Source organism: Ctenocephalides felis, unplaced genomic scaffold (genome assembly GCF_003426905.1).
Source record: "Ctenocephalides felis isolate EL2017-DRISC unplaced genomic scaffold, ASM342690v1 CF-g0.4_SCAFFOLD_01886, whole genome shotgun sequence".
Taxonomy (NCBI): domain Eukaryota; kingdom Metazoa; phylum Arthropoda; class Insecta; order Siphonaptera; family Pulicidae; genus Ctenocephalides; species Ctenocephalides felis.
In genome coordinates, this window is record NW_020538040.1 from 27293428 (window position 1) to 27318237 (window position 24810).

Consider the following 24810-nt stretch of genomic DNA (forward strand, 5'->3'; position numbering starts at 1 on the left):
ACATGTATATTTAAGATATCATCCATATATGTTGATACGTATGCAATAAAAGTGTAAATATTTTGTAAGTCTTTATTATGTATCAAATAACATTAGAATAAGATAATGTTTGATATTGTAAATTTTTCTAACTAGGGATGTTTGCCAAATAATCTTTCACTGTAGAAGCATCTAACCTCATAAATCCATTTTCATTACTAATACCAATCTCAATATTTTCTTCTGTCATTTTGCCTTCAAAACCTTCTTTTAATGTCAAATGGCAGTGTGGACAGCATCATCTAATTCTAAATCAGAACTATAACGTTTCTCTAAAAATGTTTTTCCATTAATGTGATTTTTGCCCATTGCTGTAGATTTCCAAGCAAAATATGATCCTGATGGATCACACTGAAAAACGTAAGTTTTCCATCATCCCAACCACAAATTAGGAGTGATACTCCAAAAGGTCGAACTCCTCCTGAATGAGTATATTCTTGCATTACAGTAGATATTCGCTGCACCAATTGCACAGTCGGTATGTGCTCCCCATTCGCCAAATAATATTGCTGGGCCATTCTCCGTGCCTTTTTAACCAATAATCTGTAATCGGGGCCTAAACCAGAATACACCATACCGATGTACTTAGATATTTCTTCAATTTTGTGAATAGTATTCTCTTCATATAGTACCGACTTATGCTTATTTTCTGTTGCTAAAACCACCCCATTGCTTGCTGAAATATTATCACATTTGATGAATTTAGCGTTATCGTAATTAAGTGATATACTACTCAGCTCTTTGTGAGATTTAAAATAATATTTAATAACCTTAAATTTTAAAGTTACAACCTTTTATGGCAACTGATGGGGCCCCAGCCGCCACTGCAGCGAGAGCATATTCAATTTGCACTAATTTCCCCGAAGGGCTAAAAGTGGTTAACGAAAAACTGTATCTCTCAGATGTCATTATGCACAATCACTAAGCTTTAAGCGTTTAGGAATCACAAACAACTCAGCACTATTCCGGCACGAATTGAAGTTGGCGTTTGAATGCGGTTTGACAGAACAAAACAAAACAACTCTTGCCAACATTAAAATAAAATAATTGTTTCAGCGTATTTCATAGAATTCAAAATTATTGTAAAGTAGAAGCTATTATAAACAAATAATACCGTATTTTATATATATATATATATATATATATAGTGTAAATGAAACAAATATATGTATTGGGAAATTAATTATGTTTTTGAAGTTAAACTTCTTCAGGTGCGACTAGGGTGTAAATCCGTACAAATGCAACGGAAGTGCGTTACGGACATAAGATAAGAGTCAAGTGCCAATGACTCGTCATTCGTTCTATACAGGTCGATTGTGATAAGTCGTCGCGTATGTGAATAGAGATCTGTCGTTGTATGCGTACTGATATCAACAAGGACATTGGCATAGATGAATAAACATTTTAAAGTTACTTTGTAGTACAAATGTTGATTTAATGAAAAATGCCTGAATCAGAAGAATATTTTACCTGCTCCTTAGAAATTATTTCTATATTATTCATAGTTTCTATAAATCTTTGAAGTTATTGAAATGGAAAATATTTTTTAGGCAAAACATATATTACAGCTGTTCAGAGAATGAGATTATACCGATGGTGAAACAGTAACAAAAATACCATCAGTCAATGAATGCATGTTAATTTTAATTACACAAAGTTCTTCAAACACAATTATTACATGAGTGGAATTGCGAAAGCAATATTTGTTTAGACGTTTTTTAATATAATCCACTGTGTCAACGAATATTATAGAGTTTATTAATCAGCAGTTACTTCATTTCTCTAATGAAGGTTCATTTCTAAATGCTAATTGCAATGACAAACCGATCATGTCATATTTGAAGTATGACTTTAATTACATAATTGTTTTTAAATATTATACATATTTTTATTGCTATTATAAATATATAATTATAATTATCATTATATAAATGTGTATAATGGTTGGCACTAATGAATATATGCATCACGAGTGTTACCATATTACTAGTATACATTATTCAATATTGTTATATGATGCATTTATTTTTACTTAAATGCCATCTTGTACAGTGGCAAATAAGTTTTACTTCAATCGCATGTGAACCTTGCACGCACTCTTTTTTATTATTGTTACTATATTATTACTTTTAGTGATGCCAAACATCACTAAACATTATTAATTAATTAGAAAAATAATTTATTCAACTATGACACAATTGAGGATTATTTTGCGAAAATATTGGAAAACAATGAATTCTGATCAATTTACAGCTCTAAATTATAGCACTTTATTCAAAACAACAATCCCATTATGATCTTAAATGTATGTTAGATTTTATATTTTACTTTGGAAATAACACATGATAATATTTTCTTCAAATTATTATTGTTTGATACTATCATGTTGTAGTTTTTCAAGTCTTATTGATAGATTTAGCAGATAAATATGACAAGCTATTTATGCAGATAAAATATGGCATTGTGACAAATAAAAATTATTACTTCCTGGATGAAATCAGTGTAACACTTTTATTTTAATCAATATGTTTACTATCTATTATCATATATTAATTTTTTACAACTTTTCTTGCTATCTTATGACTACCTAACTTCTTTTTAAATGGTTTTGCATTCCTCAGGTTATTGAGTATTTATATTTGACAACTTTTTTCAACTCTCTTCTTGTGTCATTAAAAGTATCTTTGCCACCATTAGAAGAAAATGTTGTAAAGAATTTGATACCCTCTATAATAAATACATTCATTATTATAACTGAATTAGCAATCAATAAAAATGTAACTAACCACTCAGTCTTTGATCGCCTTTTATGAAAAAAAAATTTTCTCTCCATACGCCTGTACTAGAAATGTGGCCAATATCATGATTTATTAATTCCTTTTTTGACTTCAATGTTCCATTAGTTTCTTCTTCAGAGTCGGAAGTATCATATCGAAATGGATTTCTCCGGGAGTCTAAAGGATTGTCCATTTTCTGCTGCACTTTTTGAAACGTACTACCAGCGTTTTTATCTAAATCTACTGCTTCTATTATAATATAATAAAACTACATTATATGTAAATAAAAAGCAAGTATATGTACTTATGTGAACTTATGTAAATAATATATATATATATATATATATATATATAAACAAAGTCCAGTAATCAGGCATAACATCAATAAAAAACATGAATTTCTTTGAAATATTTATTTTAAATCCAAATGTTTCGGATATAATCCTAACCTTCATTCAGTGGAAACTAAAAATAAAATTAAAAACTAAAGCAATTGAATTGGAGTGAAAAGAAAAAATAAAAAGAGTAAATAGTACTTACAATTAGTTAATCTTAGAGTTAAATTGGAAGATTTTAATAATCCATGGTCAGGATATGGTAATGCACTACACTATGTATTATAAACATTAAACTTGTAATTACACAACATTTTCACAAAATACTAATTTGAAAAATCGCAAATAGTATTTTATAGTTTTAAATTTTTGAAAGAAATTCATGTTTTTTATCGATATTATGCCCGATTACTAGACTTTGTTAATACATATGTCAACATCAAATTCAGAATCATACAAAATATATATATATATATATATATATATATATATATATATATATATATACACCTAAGTCTGTTTTTACACGGAGATTGGTTCCAGAAGAAGCCGTGTAAAAAAAGACATTGATCTTATACAAAAATGGGTGGTTTGTCCTACTCTCTAAAACCTCTTAAAATTAGTGAAAAACAAGAATTTTCAAGAACAAGAATTCATGTTTATTTTAATAATAATTCCCCTAAATTAGTGCTATTCACATTTGCTTTGACCAGTAAAAATTGTTTGTACGCACTAAAGGGGAATTTACTTAAATCTTTAAGCTAGTGTTCGCAAACTATCGATACTATCGATGGTTTCAGACTTTTTTCTTTCATAAATACTTTTTTTTGATATGAACATTCTTCGCAAAAATTAAATTTGACAAAAAAATTTAAGTACATAAAATTTCAAATCGTGCTAAATGGAATAAAATCGTGTAAAAAAATTAAAAATATTCAAATATCAAATCGTGTTATATCAAAACCGTGTACAAAAAGACCGTGTAAAAACAGACTTAGGTGTATATATTTATATATATATATAAACAAAATTCATTACCTTCTTCTAAATCAGCTTTTCCAAACATAGATAATAAACTAAATCCAGTATTTTCTTTAATAGCTTCCTTCAAGTTTTCAGAAACAGAATAGAACTTTTGATTTGATACTAATGGTTCTTTATCATTAGTTGAATTATCATCAATTGCTTTATCATCAATTTCAGATATTACTTTTGAATTTGACTTTGTATTTTTTTCATTTTTATTTAAAAATTTATTATGATCAGGTTTTGATGGATCATATCGAAGCATTGATTTCATCTTGATATCTTTATTAATTTGATCTTTGTTATAATCGATCCTTTTTCCAAGAATGTTTTCTAATATTTCAAATTGATGCTTTTTTTCATTTTCTAAGTTTTCTGTGTCTGGTACATCATTATTTTTTAATTCAGTTGTATCATCTTGCTCCAAAAAGTGAGAATCCATTGTGAAACGTTTATCATAACCAAATGTTGATTGCAGTTTCAATAATTTTTTACCCTCTTTGCCTAGAAATATCATTTTATATAATTCATTATGTTACTATTAGAAGTTCATCTTTTATCAATAAATTAATCCAGCATACAAATCCTACTATTCAAGCGATTCACAGACTGTTAAGAAGACTAAGCAAGAAATGGCCTTCCGATTTACCAAACACCTAGCCCAATGTCTGCACGCGCCCTGACTTAGTACGCGGTATACATCCTCACGTCATAGTTCATTTATGTTATTATTTTTGTATTACTGTTTTTATTTGTAACTTCTTTCATTTTATATTCAATTTATTGTATTTTTTTTGCACATATCAATTTTGTAAGTAAGACATTAAAGTCTTCATTAACAAAAATAAATTATAACAAAAAGAAAAAAATTATGTTATTACTGGTAAATTCATTTGCATTAGTAGTAAAAAATCATATGAGGATTATTTGTTAGAAATTTTGTTCAGATATAAGCATCTTACAATTTTGTTATAGTATGTTAAAGTATCAAAGCAAAGCTTTTAAGCATTTTTTACAAAGTTAACAATATTGAAAATAATTGGTTTTTCAAAATTTGGCTTTTGTTGCTGTCTTTATTTAGCATATAATTTTCAGCAAGTTTTGTTTGACCACATGGAATGATCTGTGTCTTCCAATGCACTATGCCAATGCAATAAGCAAACTGAGTGTATATATGGTTAATTAAAATTGAACATATATATATATATATATATATATATATATATATATACACAATGTAAATACACATACACATAATGTAAATTTTTATATCAAATAGTTAGACAAAATGTATTCATTGGTAAAAACTTTATAATACTGTAATACACCGCTTAACACAGTTTTGTTTAGCGCTGTTTCAGTTTACCGCTCTTTTATTCAAGTCAATCTCTGCAGCAACTAGAATTATCTGTTCTAGAAATAATATGATAGAGGAAATAGAAAAATTATATAGATTGACGACAAAATTGACCGCCATGTCATTAAGCCAATATTCCTCTACTTTGATGGAACGTATTCCCGCATTAAGTGGTATTACTGTATACCTACCTTCAAATTGTTCTTTTAAATCAAATTGGTAATTTTCTTCATCCTCATTTTCATTTTCATCGAATAAAGCAGTCTTCCTTTTTTTGATTTTCTACTGACAGAACCATTTACATCATTATTATTCTCCATATTATCATCACAAAAAACTATTTTATTCTTTGGAGTTACATCCTAAGGATTCAATAAATAATGAGTATAATTGATCCACCCAAATAATGTAACATATACAATACAACTACATTGAATTACAATTTTTAGAAAACTTTTCTGCAAAAGCATTTTTTGCTTGTTATACTGTTCCTTTTTCTCTTGCAAGGATTGTATTCTTTTTTGTTCGGCGAGCGTAGACTGTGGTGTTAAATTTTTCTTATGAGGCACATTGTTCTGTGAAACTATTGCCGGGCCATATGTAGGAATTTTTAATTTCTATAAAAAATTGGAATCAAATGTAAAATAACATATTATTTACATGTAAAATTATGTGATTACCTCTGGGTTCAAAAATGAGTTATGCTTATTAGATTTAATAATGAAACTATTGTCATCAACAGGATCATCAACAGAATCAACAGTTTTCTTATCATTTCTAGGTTTTTCACTTTTTCCCTAATAAAAAATATAATATAAATAAAAGACAGTATTAACAGATTAAGTAAAAGATTATATATGTAGGTATAATACTTGTTCTGGTTCTGAATCTGAAGAACTGCTAGAACTTTCTGAGCTTTCACTATCTTGTCCCTCTTTTACTATGGTAGTTTTATTTTGTTTTACTGGTACAGGCAGTGTTTTTGAAAGTTGCTGGATGGGTTGCTCAATAATTTCATCATTTTTTTCTATACTTTTATTCAATTTTTTACTCAACAATTTCGCTTCCAATCTTTCTCGTTGAAGCTGTTCAAGAAAACTTTCTTTGGCTAAAGCGACTTTAAGAAATTTTCCTTTCCACTCTTGTTCTGAAAATTCTTGTATACCTAGACAATTTTAAAAACAAAACATATAAAATCATGTTGAAAATAACGAAAAATTATAGAAGGGGACATATCTAACATTTATTTAAACTCCACGTATCTATATCCATATTTATAAAAGCAAAAGTGTTGGCTTGGCCTTCATTCAAATTATCTTTTTTCTGCTTAATTTCAACATTTGTCACATTTCCATAAGCAGAAAATTCATGCCGAATATCGTCTTCATTTATATCTGTAGGTAAATTTCCTACAAAAATCCGTCTATTCGTAGCCATTTTTATTAAACACAATCTAATAATAATTTCTCTAAAATCAAATAATGCAAACTCTAATTAATTATAAAACAAATAACATATTTAACCAATAACAAAAAAGTTGTGGATCATGGATCATATCATAACCCCGTCAAATAAGCACGTGTTGTTTTTTGACAAGTGAAGCAATACAAATTTTGACAAGTGAAGTTTGTTAAATTGTCAAATAATAATAATGGACACCAACTGCATAACTTTCGTGAAATTTGCCATAGATTCAGAGCGGTAGGGAAAGTTACGACCGCTACGGCGCGATGGCGCTTTAATTGCATATCGCTCAGCAGCCCCGCGCTCATAAATGCATTCAAATTAAAGCGCCAAAATTAGAAATGAAAGAAATGAACAAAAATTGGCAAATTCGCGAACTGATGATATTAGCGCATAAATTTTCATAAAAAAGGAAATGCAAGAAGCCATTTTTTAAAGAAATATATAATAAATCCCCAATTGAATTAATATATTTATCGCTTTATACCTCTTAACTATTAAATTAAACTTACAAAAAAACCTTTTTTTTGTTTTTGTTTATAACACTTAATGATGATTTTGGCATACCTTTGAAACCATTGATGAAAATGTGTGTAGTAGATATAAATTATGAAAGGGATTCATTTATTTAAAAGAATAAAAAAAAATAATAATAAAAGCAATGGTGTGGGGAGCATGTATTTAGGAAAGGTAGATTCAGCATTTGATTAGCATGAATCCTCCATGTATTAAGTTTTGTGCAATGTATGTCCAGCAGTAGAAATAAAGAAGTGCAAAAAAAGGTTTTTGGTGTTTATATAATTATTAGCATTGTCAACATTAATAATAATCAGTATAATCAATGCTACTAAACTTTTAAACACTGATGTTGAAGTTTTTCAAAATTTATCTAAATTTCTTTTGATGTAATGTTTTTCAATAATACAATATAATTATTTACTAGCATTATACAAATATTACTCATCAACTTTTATTAGGTACTATTGAATGTGTCACACAACTCAGTAGCCTGTCCCATCAATGTTCTTAAAAAAAAAAAAACTTAAAATTGTTCATTGTTCAACATATTTCAGATTTGAATAAATATATAAATACTGTAAATAATTTTTTGGTAATTACATTTAGTATTAAAAACTCTTATTCTCATATTTAAAATCTCAATGCATTTGATAGTTTTTATTCCTCAAAGATTTGTTCATGAAACAGCAATTGCCTTAAGGCACAATGCTATACACTAGTTATTAAAATAATTTTTCTTAAAGTTATAATCTCATTTGTGACTTCCTTGTATATACAATTGACATCATATATATATATATATATATATATATATATATATATATATATATATATTGAAAGTAACTAGCAGCCTATTCGTCGAAATTAAAAATGTAATAAAGTATTTAAACCTTTTATTTATGTTTTGACACCAGGTGCGTGCCATCACTCAGCAACTGCAATAAATCAGGTGTCAAAAAGTATAAATAAAAGGTTTAAATACTTTTTTACATTTTTTATTTTGACGAATGGGCTGCTAGTTACTTTGGAATATGTTTCATCGTCGAAAAAACTATCAAGATATATATATATATATATATATATATATATTTTGTTTGACACTGAATATGTTAAAATTACATATATATATATATATATATATATATATATATAAATTTGTTTCCTAAGTAAATTGGTTACTATTATTTTTTGAAAATATATTCAATGTCAAACAATAAAAAAAAATATAAGTACAAAATTTCACATCATTAATGGTTATACATTTATACACTGATTTTTATCTTCATCAATGTTGACCACAAACATTTTATTTAGCAATCCATCACCCAAGTACACTTTACTATTGCTTGATAATAAACTTTCATATCGTTTTAACTCTAAATATTCTTTAGTGAGAAGAATTTTGTTTGCTTCTGCTTTTCTAGATGATTCATAAAACTCAGAATCAACACGAGTTTTTTCTCGTGCTTGTTTTATTTCATTTTCAATCAGTTCAATGCGCTGCAATGATTCGGCCTCCAATATTTTTTGTTCATTGACAATCTTAGCAACTTCTGCTTGTTTTTTAGCCTCAATTATAGATCGCATTCGTTCTGTTTCAGCTTCTTTTTCCACTACCTAATTTGCATTCACCAAATTATTTTCTATTTATTCATTACAAATATCATAAATATGGAATTTATGAACAAATTAGAAATAATTAATTGAATTAGATTGTATTAAACGCAAAATTTTTAATGCCAAATAAATAAATTAAACTTGCACTTCTAAGTGCATTAATATTAGAGAAAGATTAAATTAACTGCATGCATTATCAATAAATTTTGAAGATAATTTCATAAAATCCTTAAATAATATGGTTATATATATCCTTCACACCATTCAATAAGAAATTTAAAACTGTGTCACATAATTTTTAACAAAGATCGTACATATATACCTTTTGATGTTGTATCGAAATGAGAAGCTTAGTTTTTTCTCCTTCCATCATTTCATAATTCTTTCGAATAGTTTCAGGTATCTTAGGTTTAGTAACACGCACTCCTTGTATAATTAAACCAGAGGCCATTTCATTTAAATCCTTTTGCAAAGCCTAAAATCATATAAAAGTTTTAAATTTCTCTATTGTAAACTATTACTTTGGATCGGAAACATATATATTTGTATACTCTTTTTAGGTTCCCATCGATCTGATCAAAATAATCAATATAAACTTCATGTAAAGTATGAACACTGCAGAATTTATTGAGCTCATGATGAACTTTGTCAAAAATAAGAACTTTATCATAGTCAACAGTATAATTTCTAACAATATCATAAACTGAAAAAATATTAAGAAATAGCAAACTTTTATAATATTTAAATGCATTGATTCCATTGATTATACCGCTGTTAGAATTAAGTATATTAACAACTTCTATTCGGTCAAAGTAAATTATTACACCACCACTTGTGCCACATGCCACATTTTTCACTTCATCAGTCTGTATTGTTACCTAAATCAATTTAAATTTTTAATATCATTTTTTTTTTTTAAATAGATGCCACTAGTTCTTTACATACCTGCACAGACTTATACGATGTTAGAAAAGGTAACATCAAATGAAAACCTGGGCTGCTAATTTGTTGCAATAATGCACCACCCTGTAAATTTCCAATTATTATTTTATTTTGACCAGAGTAGATGTCAGTAGATTAATAACACGTAATTAAATCATTTTGAACCTATTATGTAAAAATTTTATTTCCTCTTACTTCTAATAAGTAATTTATTTATCAAGCCATATAGAAGTAACTTCTATAAATGTTGCATAAGTTTTGTGTTCACTTTTTGAAAGAACAGAGCGCCCGATTTGAGTAATTCAAAAAATATTATTTGTATAGACGAACTGAACACATATGCACATCAAATTATCAGATATTTTATAGACCTTTTAATAAAAAGTATAAATTTTGTGTATATTTCTATGGCTTCCGTACCAATGTTTATCCGTTAGTCTATGATGCGGCGCTTATGCGCTTCGATATTTCATCTCTAAAACAGCTATGGAACACGATTGCTTTAGAAAAAGTTCAAAATTTTCAAAAGATTTCAAAATAGAAAAATAAATTTAAATTTTTCAAATATTCAAATATATTCAAAAATTTCAATTTCTCAAAAACCTAATTTTTTCAAACTTCGAAAAATTTTAAAGCTGTTTTAAAAATTTTAATTGTCGGTATGGGAAGTGACATCAATTTTTTTTAAGGCACAATGCCATGTAGCACTAGTTGTCATTTTGTTTTCTCTTTATAAAATTATTTTAACATTTATTTACATAAATATTTGGATATCAGAATGACAAGACATTCTAATACCTAGTTTAGCATGTTCCTCATGTAATTAACTATATTATATTCCTAAACATTTATATTTCATACCCTGAAGTAAACACCAACATGTCCTTCTTCCACCTTATGCAAAGAATAATTAACACAGACTATTGTAACTAAAACTATAAATAATGGAACAGTAACTTGATCAGACATAATTGTTATTATGATATTATAACATTTCCTTCTGCTATTGTTTTGTTCTGCTTTTGCGGTGCTTGCTCGTAATTATAATGTAATGCTGAGATCTATAATATCACCTACAATTTTAAGATACGGTACAGATTATTCAAATATTTGTTCTTTAAAGTCAGAGATAAATAATATAACAGGTTATATTTTTACGTTGATATCATTCATAATTCTGCATGATGAAGACATGTATATTTTTTCACATTATGCAATCTATTTCAGTTAATTTTAAATACTAAATAAAAATAATAACGAAATAAAATAAATACGCATTCTCTAACTGCGAGTTTCGGGTAGATCAGGTTAAACTTAATCCATTAGAGCATTAGAGATTAGCCAATATACAATCGCTCGTTTCGGCTGTCAATTTGACAGTCGATTCGAAAATCAAACAAATACCAACCGCCAAATGTGTCTTGTCGAGTATGGCGCGCAATTGTATTAATTTGAAAAAAAAAATAAAAATCAAAATTTTTGTAGTAGTCAGCCTAAACCAAGGGCGAGCAACCTTTTTAATTCACGGGCCAATTTAAATTTTAAAATTTTATGGCGGGCCGCGCGTAATTTATATATATACTAGCTGACCCGGCAAAAAATTTAGCCACAAGGAATATTTCTAGAAAATTATTAGTATAAAAAATAAGTAACTAATTCTGAATGTATAAATATGCAGTATATAAATGAAAAAGGCAGCTAACACAAATTACATTGATAATTTACCCAATCCAACACTAAAATACAAACTTTTATTTTTGAATTATGTTATACTATGCTTTACAAATCGAGTGAGATTTCAATAACTCTGAAAAAAATTCCAGTTTTCTCTCAAAAACAAAAACAATTTTTTGAATAAAATTGAAGCTTTTTCATAAACTAAAAAAATTGACAAAATTAGCCCTCAAAGCCGTGTTTGATAAAATATCTAGAAAAAGAATCTGTGGTTGAGAAATGCTTGCCGGGCCGCAGAAAAATTTCCGGCCGCAGAAAAATCAGTAGTCAGCGCTAAAGCGGCTAAGAAAGCAGACCAAGCTCGGAAAAATATGATTATTTATTATTATTATTTAATTTTTTTTTACAATCATATTGTCAATTCGAGCATGACGATGAGAATCATTGTGAACAGCTTTGTGAATGACGTCTTCGAGAGGATAGCGGTCGAGGCGTCGCGTTTTGCTCACTACAATAACTGCTCCATTAATTGAATATATTAATTACAATTTGGGAAATTCAGGCAACAGTCCGGCACTTGCCTCCCGGCGAGCTGGCAAAACACGTCGTTGGCCAAAGTACTAAAGCCGTAACCAAGTACAATAGCTCGAAGTAAAATTTATGAAGATTTTGTGATGCAACTTTTGTTCTGTTGACAAATCAAGTATGTACTTATATATATATATGTACCATCCATTTCCTTTTCTGAAAAGAATAATTGAAATAATTTAGAATAATCATTATTATTTATGTACTTTTAATTTTTACAAGAAAAACTATGTGAAATAATTGTGCAAGACTTGTATTCAATTTGAACACATTTCTTAAAAACATTTATAATGCAAAATAAAATTCGGATTTATAATAAATGTCATATAAGCTTCATTACTGGCATCGATGTTCTCTGTGATTTCAAATAAAATAGATATAATCTCCAAATTTAGCTATATACTAAGAAAATGCTTATTGACAATAGGCTGAGGGCAGATGATCAATACAAAAATGTATAGTCTGTGTATCAAACAATCTTTCCTTTTCACCAAAATAATAATGAGAACAACCAGCCACTGAAGTAGTAGCTTAGTCTATATTTAATTGCTTTGTAAATAAAAAAAAAAATTACATACATTTGAAAAAATCAAGTAAAATACTTATTTTTCTTTCCTAATAACACAAACATAATTTTAACCTATTTAGAATTACCAAACATATTAATCATTTTGTTTAAAATTCAAGAGTTTGATATCCATGAACTGCATTTGGAACTGTTGAACTTCCTCCGAAGTAGCAGTATATTTCATATTATGGTACATTTTATTCAAACATTCACTTTGATGATTCTTTATATATTCAAAACAATGCCTCATTGTTGCTCCTGTGTACAAAGTTGTTAAATGTATGGGTTTCGATTCTAGCTGTTAAAAATAAAAACAATTTTGGATATATTACAATTTATGTGTTTTGTAATACAGTTTTAGTCATTTGATAAAAATGTAAGGAGAAATAGCATAGAAATATATATTAAGAATAAAACAAAATTATAATCTTGTAATGGAAAGGCAAAGGAAAATAAAATATAAATTATATTTCAATAGAAAAAAATTAAAGCAAACTGAAAAAGAATAATAAGAATTACATACTTTGGTAATAAATGGCAATGAGCTAGCAACTAATCTATGAGGACCATGCCGAACTCTTATTATTGCAATGCGGGTCATTTCATTGCAATATTTTGTAACAAAACCAGCTCGAATAGCAGCAACTCCAAAATCACCATGCAATTTTTGCACAATTTCTAATATAGAATTATGTAATGAAGATGCTTTTAAATCCAATGAATTATCAATGCCTTTGTAATCTGGATTTACTTCGATTACAAAATATCTACGAATTTATAAACAATTAAATAATGTTATATATGATGAATTTTAAAAATACACAGCGTATTAGAAATACAATCGATTGAATATTTTTATATATTGACTATGCATGTTACCTGTTTTTAAAACGAACCATAACGAAGTGTTTCGTTAATATTTTAACCCTTCAATTTATTGAAATTATTGTTTGTTTTCTTATCTTTCTAACCTCGTCGGATGAAAACTGTATGCCGTTTGACACAACACACACACTAACACAGTAACACGCTTGAAGAATCTCCCATCTGCGGCGACAGCGACTTGGCATTTGAGTTTGACAGAAAGTGTCATAGTGGTACCAAAATTAACTTATTTATTTGTGCTAAATTAAATTTGATATAACAGATTTAATTATAAACGATGGCGAGACAAAATACTAGATTAGATACTAAGAAAGTGGTAAGAGACCTTTATCATACAAAAATTAAACGTCATTTTCATTAATTATTATTTAAAACAAAATTAAGAATGCAGAGTTGCTGACTTTAACTTATGGAGCTCTTGTATCACAAATGATTAAAGATTTTGATAATATAGAAGATGTAAATAAACAACTAGAAAGAATTGGATATAATATGGGAGTAAGGCTGATTGAAGACTTTTTAGCCAAAACTGGTTACGGTCGATGTTTGGATATGCGAGACACAGCTGATAAAATACAACAAGCATTCAGGTAACTAATTATAAAAATGAAATTTGCAGTTTGTAGTTCTCTGATATCTCCCTTCCGCTTTTTTGCTCTTGGTTTATAATACAAAAAGGCGGAAGGGAGATATTTGACAACCTTATATATATATATATATATATATATATATATATATATGCATTTAAGACATTTATTAACAAAACTTTATCCATTATCTATTTGTAGGATGTATTTGGGCATTCAGCCTACGCTTTCTTCATGGTCTAGTGGTGGAGATGAGTTTTCTTTGTTATTTGATAGTGCACCTTTAACAGAATTTGTTGAGTTGCCAATGGAATACGTAAATACCTTGAGATATAGTGCAGTTTTATGTGGTGCAATACGCGGTGCTCTAGAAATGGTACAACTGGAAGTGCTATGTTGGTTTGTTCAGGTATTTATTGCCATATAATCAAGTATTCATATAAATAATAAAAAACTAATGATAGAAAACAAATAATACTTTTATAGGATCAACTAAAAGGTGATAATACCACAGAACTACGTGTGAAATATGTGAGGCGCTTGGAAGATGCTATACCTGCTGGAGAGGATTAAGTTTAACGTATTCAATACCTAAGTTCAAATTATTATATATATATATATATATATATATATACCTATAAAAATATCTTTCATTGCATATTAAATAAATAAATAACTAGATCTCTATCTATATAAAATTCTGTTTTTTTTAATTAAATTATAGCACACACACTATATATATATATATATATATATATATATATATATATATATACACTAACACATATATACAGTAGAAGACCCAGCATAGCTTTTCTTCGTTTAGTATATACTCTTATTTCATCCTAAAGAATTTCACCAAAATATGGGCAAAGTAGCACAGTTAGAATCAAACCGCATTATATGAGCTAAATATTGAATATGGCAAAGAAATAGTGTAAGAGTAAATGATGTTAGAGTATATGAAACAATCAACTAACCAATAAGGAAAAAAATAGTAGTAGTGATTTTGAAAAAACGTTTTCTTTCAAATATTTCAACACATTCTGTATATATTTCATACTTATATTTTTATTAATAAATATTAATATGAAGGAAAAATATGGTGTTTCATATTTTTGTGTTTAAATATCCCCATTATTTCTTGATACTGCATAATATTACTGCATTTAAATTATTTCGATTCATCATAACCTCGAGAACAACTGTATCAAAACAGAGAGAAGTACCACTTTAAATCCCTCTATAAATTTGTGGAAAAATCAGGATGCTCATGTCAAAAACCAAAAAATATAAAAAATCAGACTTACTGTAGACTAAATTAAAAATTATTTATATTTATTATTTAGTAATTTAACATATAAAACATCACAATCTTCATAATTCGCCACGCTCTCAGCGGCAGCCTTGTCTAAATGTCTACATTTTTTACTTCCTACTTTCTACATAAGAATAATCCTAACTCTAACTTTTAACTTAACTTAATATAACTTTTATTTTATGATCTATAACAATCACTAGTCATTTGTGCGCAAATAGATGATAGAGACCATATTATTATATCGTCTAGGATTGAGATTCAGTTTATAGTTGATACTAACCAACTAACTATATTATTTCAGCTGCTTAGTTTTTTAACGTCACCAGGTCCCCATCTGTCATTAGCACTTAAATATTGAAATGAAATTAATTGTGTTGACCGTTTCATTTCGTGTAACCGAAGTATAACCGCAACAAAACCTAACGAATCATGACTTCATCATTATTATATTGTCTAGGATCTGGTCTGTCCGATCCGCTGATCTGTCAAAAACATACTTAGGCAAAAAGTTTATGGTTTGGATACTTCACTGCATAGATAAATAAGCTTCACTGTGTGTTGGGTGTGTTGGTACCTCTGAATTACAAGCGCTCGGCTCAAGGTTTGTTTACCAGTCGTCGGAAATTTCAATTCACAAGTTGCAAATTGGTTATGTTTTACAAGAGTGCTATGAAAAATAAAAAAAAGTCATAACAAAATTATTTAACAAAACACAAAACAAGTAAGAAAATTTATTCACGAAAGTAACAAAAATATTGAGATTTTTAGAAAATAGCAGATATTTAAAATTAAAGTAACTCTTATTTGTTTTCGTTTATATGAATGCATGTAATTTGTTTTTACTATATTTACATTTGGATCAGTAACATGAATCTTTTTTAGTTGATCTACTGCGACACTTCAAGTTCTCAATATACTCATCACTTTTTGGAGGTTAAATTCTATTGAACAGGATAAACTTTTAGAGATAAAAACAATGGTAACTCATAAAATTACTAACAAAGTATGGTGTTAGTTATGCATTTAAGTAACAGTCTGAATAGAACAAATTGTTGTTTACAGCTTGACGAAAAAGAAGAAATTAAAAAATCAGAAGCTGGTAATGATGAAGACCAACAAAATGAAATCCATTTTGAGCCAATTGTCTCTTTGCCTGAAGTGACTGTCTCTACAAATGAAGAGAATGAAGAAGAATTAGTTAAATTGCGTGCTAAGCTATTCAGATTTGTGTCACATGAGTGGAAGGTAAAGATTTTTATTATTTTGTGGTCTGATTTGTACATTTAAAAAACAATTTTTATTGAAGTAGTTAAAATCTAGTACTGCTTTAGGAAAGATTCATGAATCAGCAACTTGAATTGCACTTAAAAGCTCATTTTTATACAATTTATATAAAAAAAAAGCATGAATAAGTATTAAGATTTCAAAGTTGCATTGTTTTTCAGGAACGTGGAACCGGGGAGATAAAATTACTAAGGCATTGTGAAAATAATTCTGTACGTGTAGTAATGCGGCGTGATAAAACATTAAAGATTTGTGCAAACCATTTCATAACTCCAGAAATACAGCTGAATTCTCATTGTAATTCGGAGAAGGATTTCAATTGGACATGTTTTGCCGACTTTGCGGATGAGAAGCCACAATCTGAATTATTCGCTATTAGATTTGGAAATATTGAGAGTGAGTGAAATGTTTTATTCTTAGCTTATTGTTTATACATATATCATGCTTCACAATCATTTGGAAACTTATTTATATATTAACTAAAATCCATATTATTTATTTAATTTTAGATGCCAGAGTCTGGAAAAGTAAATTTGAGGAAGCGAAGAATATAGTTAAAACTAAATGCGCATTGTATAATGGAGAAGAAACTGCAGTTAATGTAAGTTCTAAGGATGAATCCGACTCTGATAATGATTCGACAGATGGTAAAAATTCATTGGGAGGTGACGATGAATTAAACCCAACCAAATCCTTTGAAGATGATAATTCTGCTGAGAAGATTATTAAATCAGTGGAAGAATTAACAATTAAAAAAGATTGACTGTTGCAAAAAATTTTTTATAATACTGGCAAATATTTTTATTTGGCATGAATTACCATTTTTGTTGAAAAAAAAAATTATCCTAAAGAAACTTGTCTTTTTCTTCTTTTGTTAAGAACATTCATAATTCGTCTCTGGTGGAAGACTTGGCAAATGAATCCAATATATTCATTTTCAGTAACAATTGTTCTTTTTTATTTTGTGATAACTTTCCTTGTATCAAACTTTGAATTCTTTTTTGCTCATTTTCAACAAAATCTTCGCCAATTGAGATAACTTTATCCATAATTTTTATATAGTTCTTTGCAAATTGAATATTCTGAAATAAAAATATTATAATATTGATTTAATTGCTATAACTATTTCATAAAGATGCTTCATTAAATGCATTTCTATGATGGTTTTCTCAAATAATCCCATAATCAAAATTAATAATTCTAAACTGTTCCAATACCTCAAAACTGATACATGAAACAGTAAGGCTCAGGATGAGTAAACTTTGCATTTGATGAAAATAGCAAAATCAGTGTAATCATTCATTTGATAAAAATTTATACATTATTTTTTAATAATCAAAATAACAATGCTCGTAGACAATGTTTTATAACATTCGGTTCATTTTCTAAACTTTTTGTATTAGAGCTGAAGAATAAAAGTCAATTATAAAAATTCTTTATTCGTATACATTACTTCTGAATTTTGATCCTTCAGCAAAAGCTCTGCTTCTTGTTTAATTGCCGGTCTTTCATTTTTCTCGCTTAAAAATCTTGTTGCTAATTTATCATACTGTTCTATACAACCGGGTGCCCCTAAATAAACTTTAGAATTAATTTTAACAAATCGTTTTAAGTTTTCCAAAGTATATCCTTCTGATCGAGAAAATTTGATAGGCTCATCGAGCTGTCCATCTTTAAATAATAATATTGTCGGAAAATCTTCCTTTTTAATTTTATATTTATTAGCAATATTTTCATTGTCTCGATCTCCGTAATCCTTTACGCCTACTTGTGCTATTAACAAATCTTGGGATTTTGATACCTCCTTAGAAAATTTCTCATAAGTTTCATGTATATCCCCAAACGGAAATGCAATATCAAATTTGACGAGAACAGTGGGGAATACTTTGATAAGCTTATCAAAATTATACTCATCCAGTTCTACGCAACCTTTACATGCCAAGGATCTTGCGATTCGAGATGTTAAAATTAAAATCCATATAAACTTACATCCATACATATTTGTTCGAAACAAAATCATTATTGTTCAGTATAATATATTGTCGCTTTTTACCGTTAACTAATTTTAATAAAAAATAATGTTTCTTATTTTAACCAAAGAAAATAATAATAAACCGTTACTAACAAACACACGTCATCATCGTTTGGATAATTAAACAAACCGAAGCTTTGACAATCAACAAATATCCATAGGTTTTGACATTTGATTTCAGAAGTCACCTGACCACAACGAAATAAACAAAATGCAGAGCCATCTATTAACTTCCCGAATAAGTTTATTTTTTCGCGAAAAAAAATTCGATTTGCTAGTTTTATGCATAGATAAAAGAGTATATTTTATGTCTTCTGGACAAATAAAACAAATTAGTTTTATGCATAGATAAAAGAAGAGTATAGTTTTATGTCTTCTCGACGTTTCAAGTCATTCCAAATCGAATGAGGCTAAAAGTATGTTTGCGAGTGTGCGTCTCTCAAAAGCTTCTTCCAAAAGAAGAAACCGTTTCTCGTCCAAGTTTTAGCCCACAATCCTGAATCGATTTTAAACATTCAAATGTATAGTTGGAAATTGCATTGATTAGTTTTTGGTGAAGATTGCCGGGCCGGGCCTCGTAATTTAATGTTTCAAAAAAAAAATTCTGACGATTTTGATAAAACTTTGCATAACGATAGATTTCATAACATACTATAATATTATAGGCCTACGAAAAGGTAAAATGCTACTTACAATTAGTTTTATATCAGATATTTTAAAACCATTAACTAAGAGGGTGACTATCATAAACCATAGATTGACTGACTGAGGCCATAAGGCTTTTACTTACTGGTAAAATTGGAATAATTCATTAAACACATGAAAATGATGTATATGCGAAGTAAGCCGAAATGAAACTATATGTTACATAATAAATCAAAACAAATGTAGATTAATAAAATAAGCAAACGGAATAAATCCAAGGTGGCTTGTTATGGTCTCTCACTTATATTAATATTAAACTACTATTTTCAAACTTAAGAAAATTAGCATATTACTTTTCTGCATGCAAATGGTTTGGGAAAAAGATTACATTAAAAGTGCTAAACTTAATAATGGAGAGGATTGTCCACTGAAAAAGATTCATAGTTTTAAAAAATCAGAAAAGTTTTATATTCAGTAATCCTGATTAAAAAAAATATTGTCTTTAAATACTATTTATGTATAATTTCTACACAAAGTAATAAAAAATATAAAAAAATAACACATTGCTGTTTATCAGAGCTATATCGTTCCTCAACCCAGCTATATATCAATATATAACTTAATTCGAAATGCATATCGTTTACAAACTTGTCACAACCATGGTCATTACAATAATCTTAAAGTTTCATGTGGACCTTTGCAAAAGACCATCCAAATATTATTATGCAAAAAAATGCATAATGTATAGTATACTTGATGCATATCTTCAAATGATTTCTATAATACAAGGAGATTTCTATTCTTCATCAATCAATGGCGTAATAAAATATTGAATATACATCGTATCATGTTCCGTAACTATCATGATCTGAAAAATCAATAATTGCAAAAAGTTTATAATGATCATATTATATTTACTTTAAAATAAATTTCATAATGTAAACTCACTTGAATAGACAGTAATCCATCTTCATCAGTTTTCAAGCTCACCTACAGAAAAATTTGTTTATCATTCATGTTATGATTAAATTAATAATTATTATAATTAGAAGAATTGTTCACCTTGTTTGATAATTTTAAACCACGTGTCATCAATTTAATAAAAGAGTTCTTATAGCGTGATGTTGCTGATGTAGAACACCGAAATGTTTCAATAGCATCAGAAGTATTTGGAATTTCAACTTGTGATTCTTCCTGAAATATATTAAAAATGAAATATCTGCAATAATTATATTATATACAATCAATTTATATCATATATTTAATTTATATGACTAACTGTTTTTCCCTTAAATGTAATTTTCATATGTGGGGTTTCTGGACTTAAATAAATTTCGACGTAATCTGAATTGTTATCAGCATCACTGAATAATGTTGTAAGAATATCTCCTTTGAATATAACAAGATTTAGTACCGAAGATTCGGTCGATGTAAAATCTGAAACAAATGATAATTTCAAACAAAAAAATAATGGCACAGAAAGTAAATTTTGCAAGAATTTACCAAGAAGTTCTTCACAATCAATTGTTTTTAAACTACATTCAATCAACATGTCATCTTCTGAATGTTGCTCTAAACTGAAACGCATAAATGTTAATAAACCATGTAAACAGTATTATGTTGTAAAAGTTTTGAACCTACATAAGAATAAGCGGTGATCTCTCATTCTTGAAATACATTTTTAGAGTACAAAAATCTTCGCCCAGTGGTAGCATATTTAAACATTCTGTGAATATATTCAGATTTAACATAAATCTTATTTCATTTTCGTCACAATTATTAGTATTAAGATGATACAGTGAAAAACAATCACTCGGAATGTAAGCTGAGCATTGTATACATTTAGAATCTTCAACGGTAATTTTAATTCCTTCTTTCATAGCTCTAAATGTTGCATTCTACAATAAATTAAAAACATAATTAACATAAAAAGTATCATAATGCATTTAAATTTAAAATTATTGAATTATAGTGGTATTGAATAATATTAAAATTATGAGTAGCTGCATTAAAAAATATGCTTCATTAATTGACACATAATATCAATAATAAAATATAACTCAAAAAACACTTCGATAAGAAATATACTTAACCTCCTTGAAATTAATAGCTTTCACTATAGTATAAAAGGATTTGACATTTTTAATTTCAGCTGCAAAAATATTTTGTGTTAAACTATACTTCAGGGACTGCATATTGTATCTTCATGAATATTCTTTAGAATGACATTAAATTGTTGTTCAGTAATAATTTCCTCTTTATAATTCCCAGTGCACAGAGCAAGCGCAGCTGCTAAAATGTGTTTGCAAGTATATTGCTGTTGTGTTCCAAGTACTTGAAATTTAAATGAAGGACAAGAGCAGTAATTTATATTCGGAAATATTTTGTATGTCAAAGCATTTTTTCCACTTATTTCAACTATAGTAAAATTTTGCTTTTTGTATACAAGAATACAATTTCTGTCCAAGATATCAAAAGCTTTCTGAGCTACTTCCCCAAATAAATTAATTAGAGATAACATATGCTCATCTGAAACTGAAAATAAACAATTTGGTTATATAAAAAATGCTACAAATATCAATCAATATTAAATTAAAATTAGATTAGAACTTCATGTCAATTTCTTTTTTTGTCATCATATCATTCAAATCATAATCAAATATTTTTTTACAATATGCGCAATATACATCTTATTGTCCTCAACATTTTACTTTTTCATATTTTACAATTATATATAATACAATTATATTTAATATAAATAGCATTATGTGCATATTTATTAAACATATAATGTTCATTAAAATTTTTATTGTATCAAGTTGAATTTAAAATTAACTTGTATTGTCAAGCTATACATTTTAAGTAGGATTTGGATTGAACACAATAATCGATTTTGGATTTTGGATTGTCACAACAATCGATTTAGAGAAACTGACATTTTTTTCAAGAGATTAGAAATTCATTCATTTAAGTATACAACATATACAACGACAACTACGATTATTACCTAGTATTTTTACTGAAACCAGCGCAAAGAGGCTAGAAATAAAGTAATGACAATATTAATTCTTTTATGCATATGAAATAAAGTATTAATTATAGATATCGAGATATATGCTATTGATCTACAAACAATCTGTAAAAATCTATACATTTACTTTGATATGCAGGCAAATAATTTACATGCATGGAAACATATTTTATCATTTGGAAATTAAAGGTAATTGATCTGTGAACTAACTTGTCTTGTTTAATGCACTATATTCTTCGATTGCTGCTAATAATGATGATGCCACATATGGAAATAATGATAATGTTAACACCGACATTCTTTTATTCTAACGTATAATTGTTCAGTTGACATCTTTCTGGCACTTCGCACTTCTCTCCGATTTCCGAACGTCAAAAACGGTCAAACCGTCAACGATTCGAACTAACTCGAACTAAAAACCGAACTATGCCGAGTGGGCTTGTCGTTTTCGTAACGGCATAACGGCATGCCTGCCGATCTGCCGCTATATGTTTATTAACCGACTCGTCGGAAATTTAACAGTGTGAGGTTATGTATTCGATGTTTACATTTGACTCTTGCGACAAAATTAAAGAAAATAAAACAGAACCATGGTTTTAATGTTGGACAGTTCATTTGTGACAGGTTTATCAGTAGGATTAGCGATAGGTTATCTGTGCACATTAATTCAGAAGAAATTAAGTATCTCGAGAATCGATGGAGAGAACACTATTACTGAACCAGCAGATGTCGTGGTGGGCTTTAATGTATTTATTATCATTATGCTGGAGATAATTAAAATAATAATTATATCATTATGGACGACTTTATCTCTCTAATCTGTATTGCAGGACATGGATTCAGATGGAGAATATAAAATGGTATTGGTGGTTCGAACTGATTTAAAAATGGGGAAAGGAAAAGTTGCCTCTCAATGTGCTCATGCTGCCGTAGGAGCATATCAACAATGCAGAAGAAAAGACCCCAAAAGTATATAATGATATAATAATAATATTTTAAAATCATGTTTTTGTATAATTAATCATTATATGTATAACGCTTTACCAGTATCTTTGACGTTAAGGACATTTAATCATTCTTGTAATATGAATAAGACCTAATTAAACACCATTTATTGAACAAACTGGTAGTAAGTATACAGTGACAGTACTTATAAATCTGCATATTTTTTTATATAGGTTTGCGGATATGGGAAGCAAGTGGGCAAGCAAAAATAGCTGTTAAAATTGATACCGAAGAATCTATGCTTGAAGTTTTACAGAAAGCAAAAGGTTTTGGACTAATAACTAGCTTAGTTAGAGATGCTGGCCGTACACAAATTTCTCCTAATACTAAAACTGTGCTAGCTGTAGGTCCAGGACCAAAAAGTGTTATTGATCATATTACAGGAGATTTGAAATTACTTTAATTATTTCTGTAAAAAAGACATAAAAGGTGTCAAAAGTGTTTTATTTTAATTTTTATATAATATGTACAGTAAGAGCAATAATATTAATTAAATGAACACATCATTGAAATCTAATTTACTTAAACTATTGATTAGAGGATAAACACAGATACATACAATGAAGCTCACATTAAAGGTAAATTTCAATCACATTCACATAGACCGTGTGCACACCATTAACTAAATTATATAATATAGTTTTTTCACATTAATTTAAGACTAAGCTTTAAAAATATATTGCACCATTTTTACAATCCAAAATTTACATAATGTCCTGCTTCATTTTATCTTAAAATATCCAAACAAATCGCAAACAAACCACAACTCTAATTTGGCATAAAAAAAGAAATAGCAAGACTGAATGCTAAATGAATAAAAAGGAAAGGAAACTAAGACACTCCAAACTTGTTTCCAAGTCATCTCAATCATTTAAATAATTATCGCATTATTAAAAATACCCTATTTGAGCTTTAAATAAAACGCAATATTTTGTTCAACTGAACATACTTAGTCTTCTATAATGAACAACAAGCAAGGAATGCATTATTGAATCTATTTAATACAGTTTATACTTGTTCATTAAGGAAAAAATTACTGAAAGTTTGCAGTTACAACAATTTTTATCAATTAAAATTAAAAATCAATAGTTAATATCATAGATGATTAAATGCA

At 28.0% G+C, this 24810-nt stretch overlaps 9 protein-coding genes and 1 pseudogene across 14 annotated transcripts in view; 4 read left to right on the forward strand and 6 right to left on the reverse strand.

Moving 5' to 3' along the window:
* The window catches only part of LOC113374812 (trinucleotide repeat-containing gene 6B protein-like), a 17818-nt gene extending 17717 nt beyond the window's left edge, over positions 1–101 (forward strand). The window contains 1 exon segment of the mRNA XM_026614777.1: positions 70–101. Within this exon segment, the coding sequence (XP_026470562.1) occupies positions 70–101 (32 nt within the window).
* On the reverse strand, positions 75–1001 carry LOC113377102 (annotated as a pseudogene).
* Positions 1002–2529: 1528 nt separating this feature from the next.
* LOC113377829 (probable RNA-binding protein CG14230) lies at positions 2530–7105 on the reverse strand. Of its 2 annotated transcripts, XM_026618257.1 has the most exons (6): positions 6776–7105; positions 6407–6699; positions 6215–6331; positions 5975–6151; positions 5726–5896; positions 4548–4681 (listed from the first exon to the last, which is right to left on the reverse strand). In XM_026618257.1, exons 1-5 carry the CDS (start codon positions 6969–6971, stop codon positions 5741–5743), a joined length of 939 nt encoding a protein of 312 aa, XP_026474042.1. In that variant the 5' UTR covers positions 6972–7105; the 3' UTR covers positions 4548–4681; positions 5726–5740. The 2 variants fall into 2 exon arrangements, with proteins under 2 accessions (XP_026474043.1, XP_026474042.1); XM_026618258.1 differs by lacking the exons at positions 5975–6151; positions 6215–6331; positions 6407–6699; positions 6776–7105 and adding exons at positions 2530–2766; positions 2826–3065 and having other exon boundaries at positions 4190–4681; positions 5726–5861.
* A 1666-nt stretch (positions 7106–8771) lies between these two features.
* On the reverse strand, positions 8772–11448 carry LOC113374814 (erlin-2-like). The gene is made up of 7 exons (XM_026614778.1): positions 11235–11448; positions 10938–11149; positions 10080–10160; positions 9904–10012; positions 9686–9837; positions 9457–9609; positions 8772–9134 (listed from the first exon to the last, which is right to left on the reverse strand). The coding sequence occupies exons 2-7, from the start codon at positions 11043–11045 to the stop codon at positions 8772–8774; spliced, it is 966 nt and encodes a 321-aa protein (XP_026470563.1). The 5' UTR covers positions 11046–11149; positions 11235–11448.
* Positions 11449–12694: 1246 nt separating this feature from the next.
* LOC113377613 (ribonuclease P/MRP protein subunit POP5) lies at positions 12695–13913 on the reverse strand. Its single transcript, XM_026617986.1, has 3 exons — positions 13786–13913; positions 13430–13673; positions 12695–13204 (listed from the first exon to the last, which is right to left on the reverse strand). The coding sequence occupies exons 1-3, from the start codon at positions 13803–13805 to the stop codon at positions 13001–13003; spliced, it is 468 nt and encodes a 155-aa protein (XP_026473771.1). The 5' UTR covers positions 13806–13913; the 3' UTR covers positions 12695–13000.
* Positions 13914–13942: 29 nt separating this feature from the next.
* Positions 13943–15016, forward strand: LOC113377612 (trafficking protein particle complex subunit 3). The gene is made up of 4 exons (XM_026617985.1): positions 13943–14107; positions 14176–14381; positions 14580–14787; positions 14865–15016. Exons 1-4 carry the CDS (start codon positions 14069–14071, stop codon positions 14949–14951), a joined length of 540 nt encoding a protein of 179 aa, XP_026473770.1. The 5' UTR covers positions 13943–14068; the 3' UTR covers positions 14952–15016.
* A 1241-nt stretch (positions 15017–16257) lies between these two features.
* Positions 16258–19143, reverse strand: LOC113376976 (protein windbeutel). 4 transcript variants are annotated; one of them, XR_003367077.1, is made up of 3 exons: positions 18437–19143; positions 17803–18065; positions 16258–16366 (listed from the first exon to the last, which is right to left on the reverse strand). XR_003367077.1 is itself a non-coding variant. In XM_026617115.1 (2 exons), exons 1-2 carry the CDS (start codon positions 19001–19003, stop codon positions 17868–17870), a joined length of 765 nt encoding a protein of 254 aa, XP_026472900.1. In that variant the 5' UTR covers positions 19004–19143; the 3' UTR covers positions 17780–17867. The 4 variants fall into 4 exon arrangements, 1 of the variants encoding a protein (XP_026472900.1); XR_003367075.1 differs by lacking the exon at positions 16258–16366 and adding an exon at positions 17562–17696; XR_003367076.1 differs by lacking the exon at positions 16258–16366 and adding an exon at positions 17607–17693.
* On the forward strand, positions 16297–17822 carry LOC113376977 (ran-specific GTPase-activating protein-like). Its single transcript, XM_026617116.1, has 5 exons — positions 16297–16420; positions 16582–16678; positions 16762–16944; positions 17145–17379; positions 17493–17822. Exons 2-5 carry the CDS (start codon positions 16676–16678, stop codon positions 17744–17746), a joined length of 675 nt encoding a protein of 224 aa, XP_026472901.1. The 5' UTR covers positions 16297–16420; positions 16582–16675; the 3' UTR covers positions 17747–17822.
* Positions 19144–20235: 1092 nt separating the features above from the next.
* LOC113376924 (cell cycle checkpoint protein RAD1) lies at positions 20236–21994 on the reverse strand. Its single transcript, XM_026617030.1, has 7 exons — positions 21754–21994; positions 21302–21558; positions 21164–21237; positions 20940–21097; positions 20723–20854; positions 20609–20650; positions 20236–20528 (listed from the first exon to the last, which is right to left on the reverse strand). The coding sequence occupies exons 1-7, from the start codon at positions 21853–21855 to the stop codon at positions 20457–20459; spliced, it is 837 nt and encodes a 278-aa protein (XP_026472815.1). The 5' UTR covers positions 21856–21994; the 3' UTR covers positions 20236–20456.
* Positions 21995–23153: 1159 nt separating this feature from the next.
* Positions 23154–24195, forward strand: LOC113376925 (peptidyl-tRNA hydrolase 2, mitochondrial). Of its 2 annotated transcripts, none has more exons than XM_026617031.1 (3): positions 23154–23437; positions 23522–23660; positions 23870–24195. In XM_026617031.1, exons 1-3 carry the CDS (start codon positions 23282–23284, stop codon positions 24097–24099), a joined length of 525 nt encoding a protein of 174 aa, XP_026472816.1. In that variant the 5' UTR covers positions 23154–23281; the 3' UTR covers positions 24100–24195. The 2 variants fall into 2 exon arrangements, with proteins under 2 accessions (XP_026472816.1, XP_026472817.1); XM_026617032.1 differs by having other exon boundaries at positions 23157–23425; positions 23870–24194.
* The last annotated feature ends 615 nt before the right edge of the window (positions 24196–24810 follow it).

Excerpts from the sequence above, each read along its gene's own strand:
- LOC113377829 (XM_026618257.1), bottom strand. The coding sequence starts at position 6,971 with ATGGCTACGAATAGACGGATTTTTGTAGGAAATTTACCTACAGATATA. Across the intron at positions 6,152-6,214 it reads ACTCATTTTTGAACCCAGAG|AAATTAAAAATTCCTACATA; the intron begins GTAATCACATAA and ends AATTTTTTATAG. Across the intron at positions 5,897-5,974 it reads AGAAAAGTTTTCTAAAAATT|GATGTAACTCCAAAGAATAA; the intron begins GTAATTCAATGT and ends TTGAATCCTTAG.
- LOC113374814 (XM_026614778.1), bottom strand. The coding sequence starts at position 11,045 with ATGTCTGATCAAGTTACTGTTCCATTATTTATAGTTTTAGTTACAATA. Across the intron at positions 9,610-9,685 it reads TCGATGGGAACCTAAAAAGA|GCTTTGCAAAAGGATTTAAA; the intron begins GTATACAAATAT and ends ATATGATTTTAG. Across the intron at positions 9,135-9,456 it reads TTTCGATACAACATCAAAAG|GTAGTGGAAAAAGAAGCTGA; the intron begins GTATATATGTAC and ends AATGCAAATTAG.
- LOC113377613 (XM_026617986.1), bottom strand. The coding sequence starts at position 13,805 with ATGGTTCGTTTTAAAAACAG. Across the intron at positions 13,674-13,785 it reads ATGGTTCGTTTTAAAAACAG|ATATTTTGTAATCGAAGTAA; the intron begins GTAACATGCATA and ends ATAAATTCGTAG. Across the intron at positions 13,205-13,429 it reads CATTGCCATTTATTACCAAA|CTAGAATCGAAACCCATACA; the intron begins GTATGTAATTCT and ends TATTTTTAACAG.
- LOC113377612 (XM_026617985.1), top strand. The coding sequence starts at position 14,069 with ATGGCGAGACAAAATACTAGATTAGATACTAAGAAAGTG. Across the intron at positions 14,108-14,175 it reads GATTAGATACTAAGAAAGTG|AATGCAGAGTTGCTGACTTT; the intron begins GTAAGAGACCTT and ends AACAAAATTAAG. Across the intron at positions 14,788-14,864 it reads TGCTATGTTGGTTTGTTCAG|GATCAACTAAAAGGTGATAA; the intron begins GTATTTATTGCC and ends ATACTTTTATAG.
- LOC113376977 (XM_026617116.1), top strand. Across the intron at positions 16,945-17,144 it reads TTGTGTCACATGAGTGGAAG|GAACGTGGAACCGGGGAGAT; the intron begins GTAAAGATTTTT and ends ATTGTTTTTCAG. Across the intron at positions 17,380-17,492 it reads TAGATTTGGAAATATTGAGA|ATGCCAGAGTCTGGAAAAGT; the intron begins GTGAGTGAAATG and ends ATTTAATTTTAG.
- LOC113376976 (XM_026617115.1), bottom strand. The coding sequence starts at position 19,003 with ATGATTTTGTTTCGAACAAATATGTATGGATGTAAGTTTATATGGATT. Across the intron at positions 18,066-18,436 it reads TGAAGGATCAAAATTCAGAA|AATATTCAATTTGCAAAGAA; the intron begins GTAATGTATACG and ends TTTTTATTTCAG.
- LOC113376924 (XM_026617030.1), bottom strand. The coding sequence starts at position 21,855 with ATGCAGTCCCTGAAGTATAGTTTAACACAAAATATTTTTGCAGCTGAA. Across the intron at positions 20,651-20,722 it reads GTTTAAAATTATCAAACAAG|GTGAGCTTGAAAACTGATGA; the intron begins GTGAACAATTCT and ends ATTTTTCTGTAG. Across the intron at positions 20,529-20,608 it reads ATGGATTACTGTCTATTCAA|ATCATGATAGTTACGGAACA; the intron begins GTGAGTTTACAT and ends TTGATTTTTCAG.
- LOC113376925 (XM_026617031.1), top strand. The coding sequence starts at position 23,282 with ATGGTTTTAATGTTGGACAGTTCATTTGTGACAGGTTTATCAGTAGGA. Across the intron at positions 23,438-23,521 it reads ATGTCGTGGTGGGCTTTAAT|GACATGGATTCAGATGGAGA; the intron begins GTATTTATTATC and ends TCTGTATTGCAG. Across the intron at positions 23,661-23,869 it reads CAGAAGAAAAGACCCCAAAA|GTTTGCGGATATGGGAAGCA; the intron begins GTATATAATGAT and ends TTTTTTATATAG.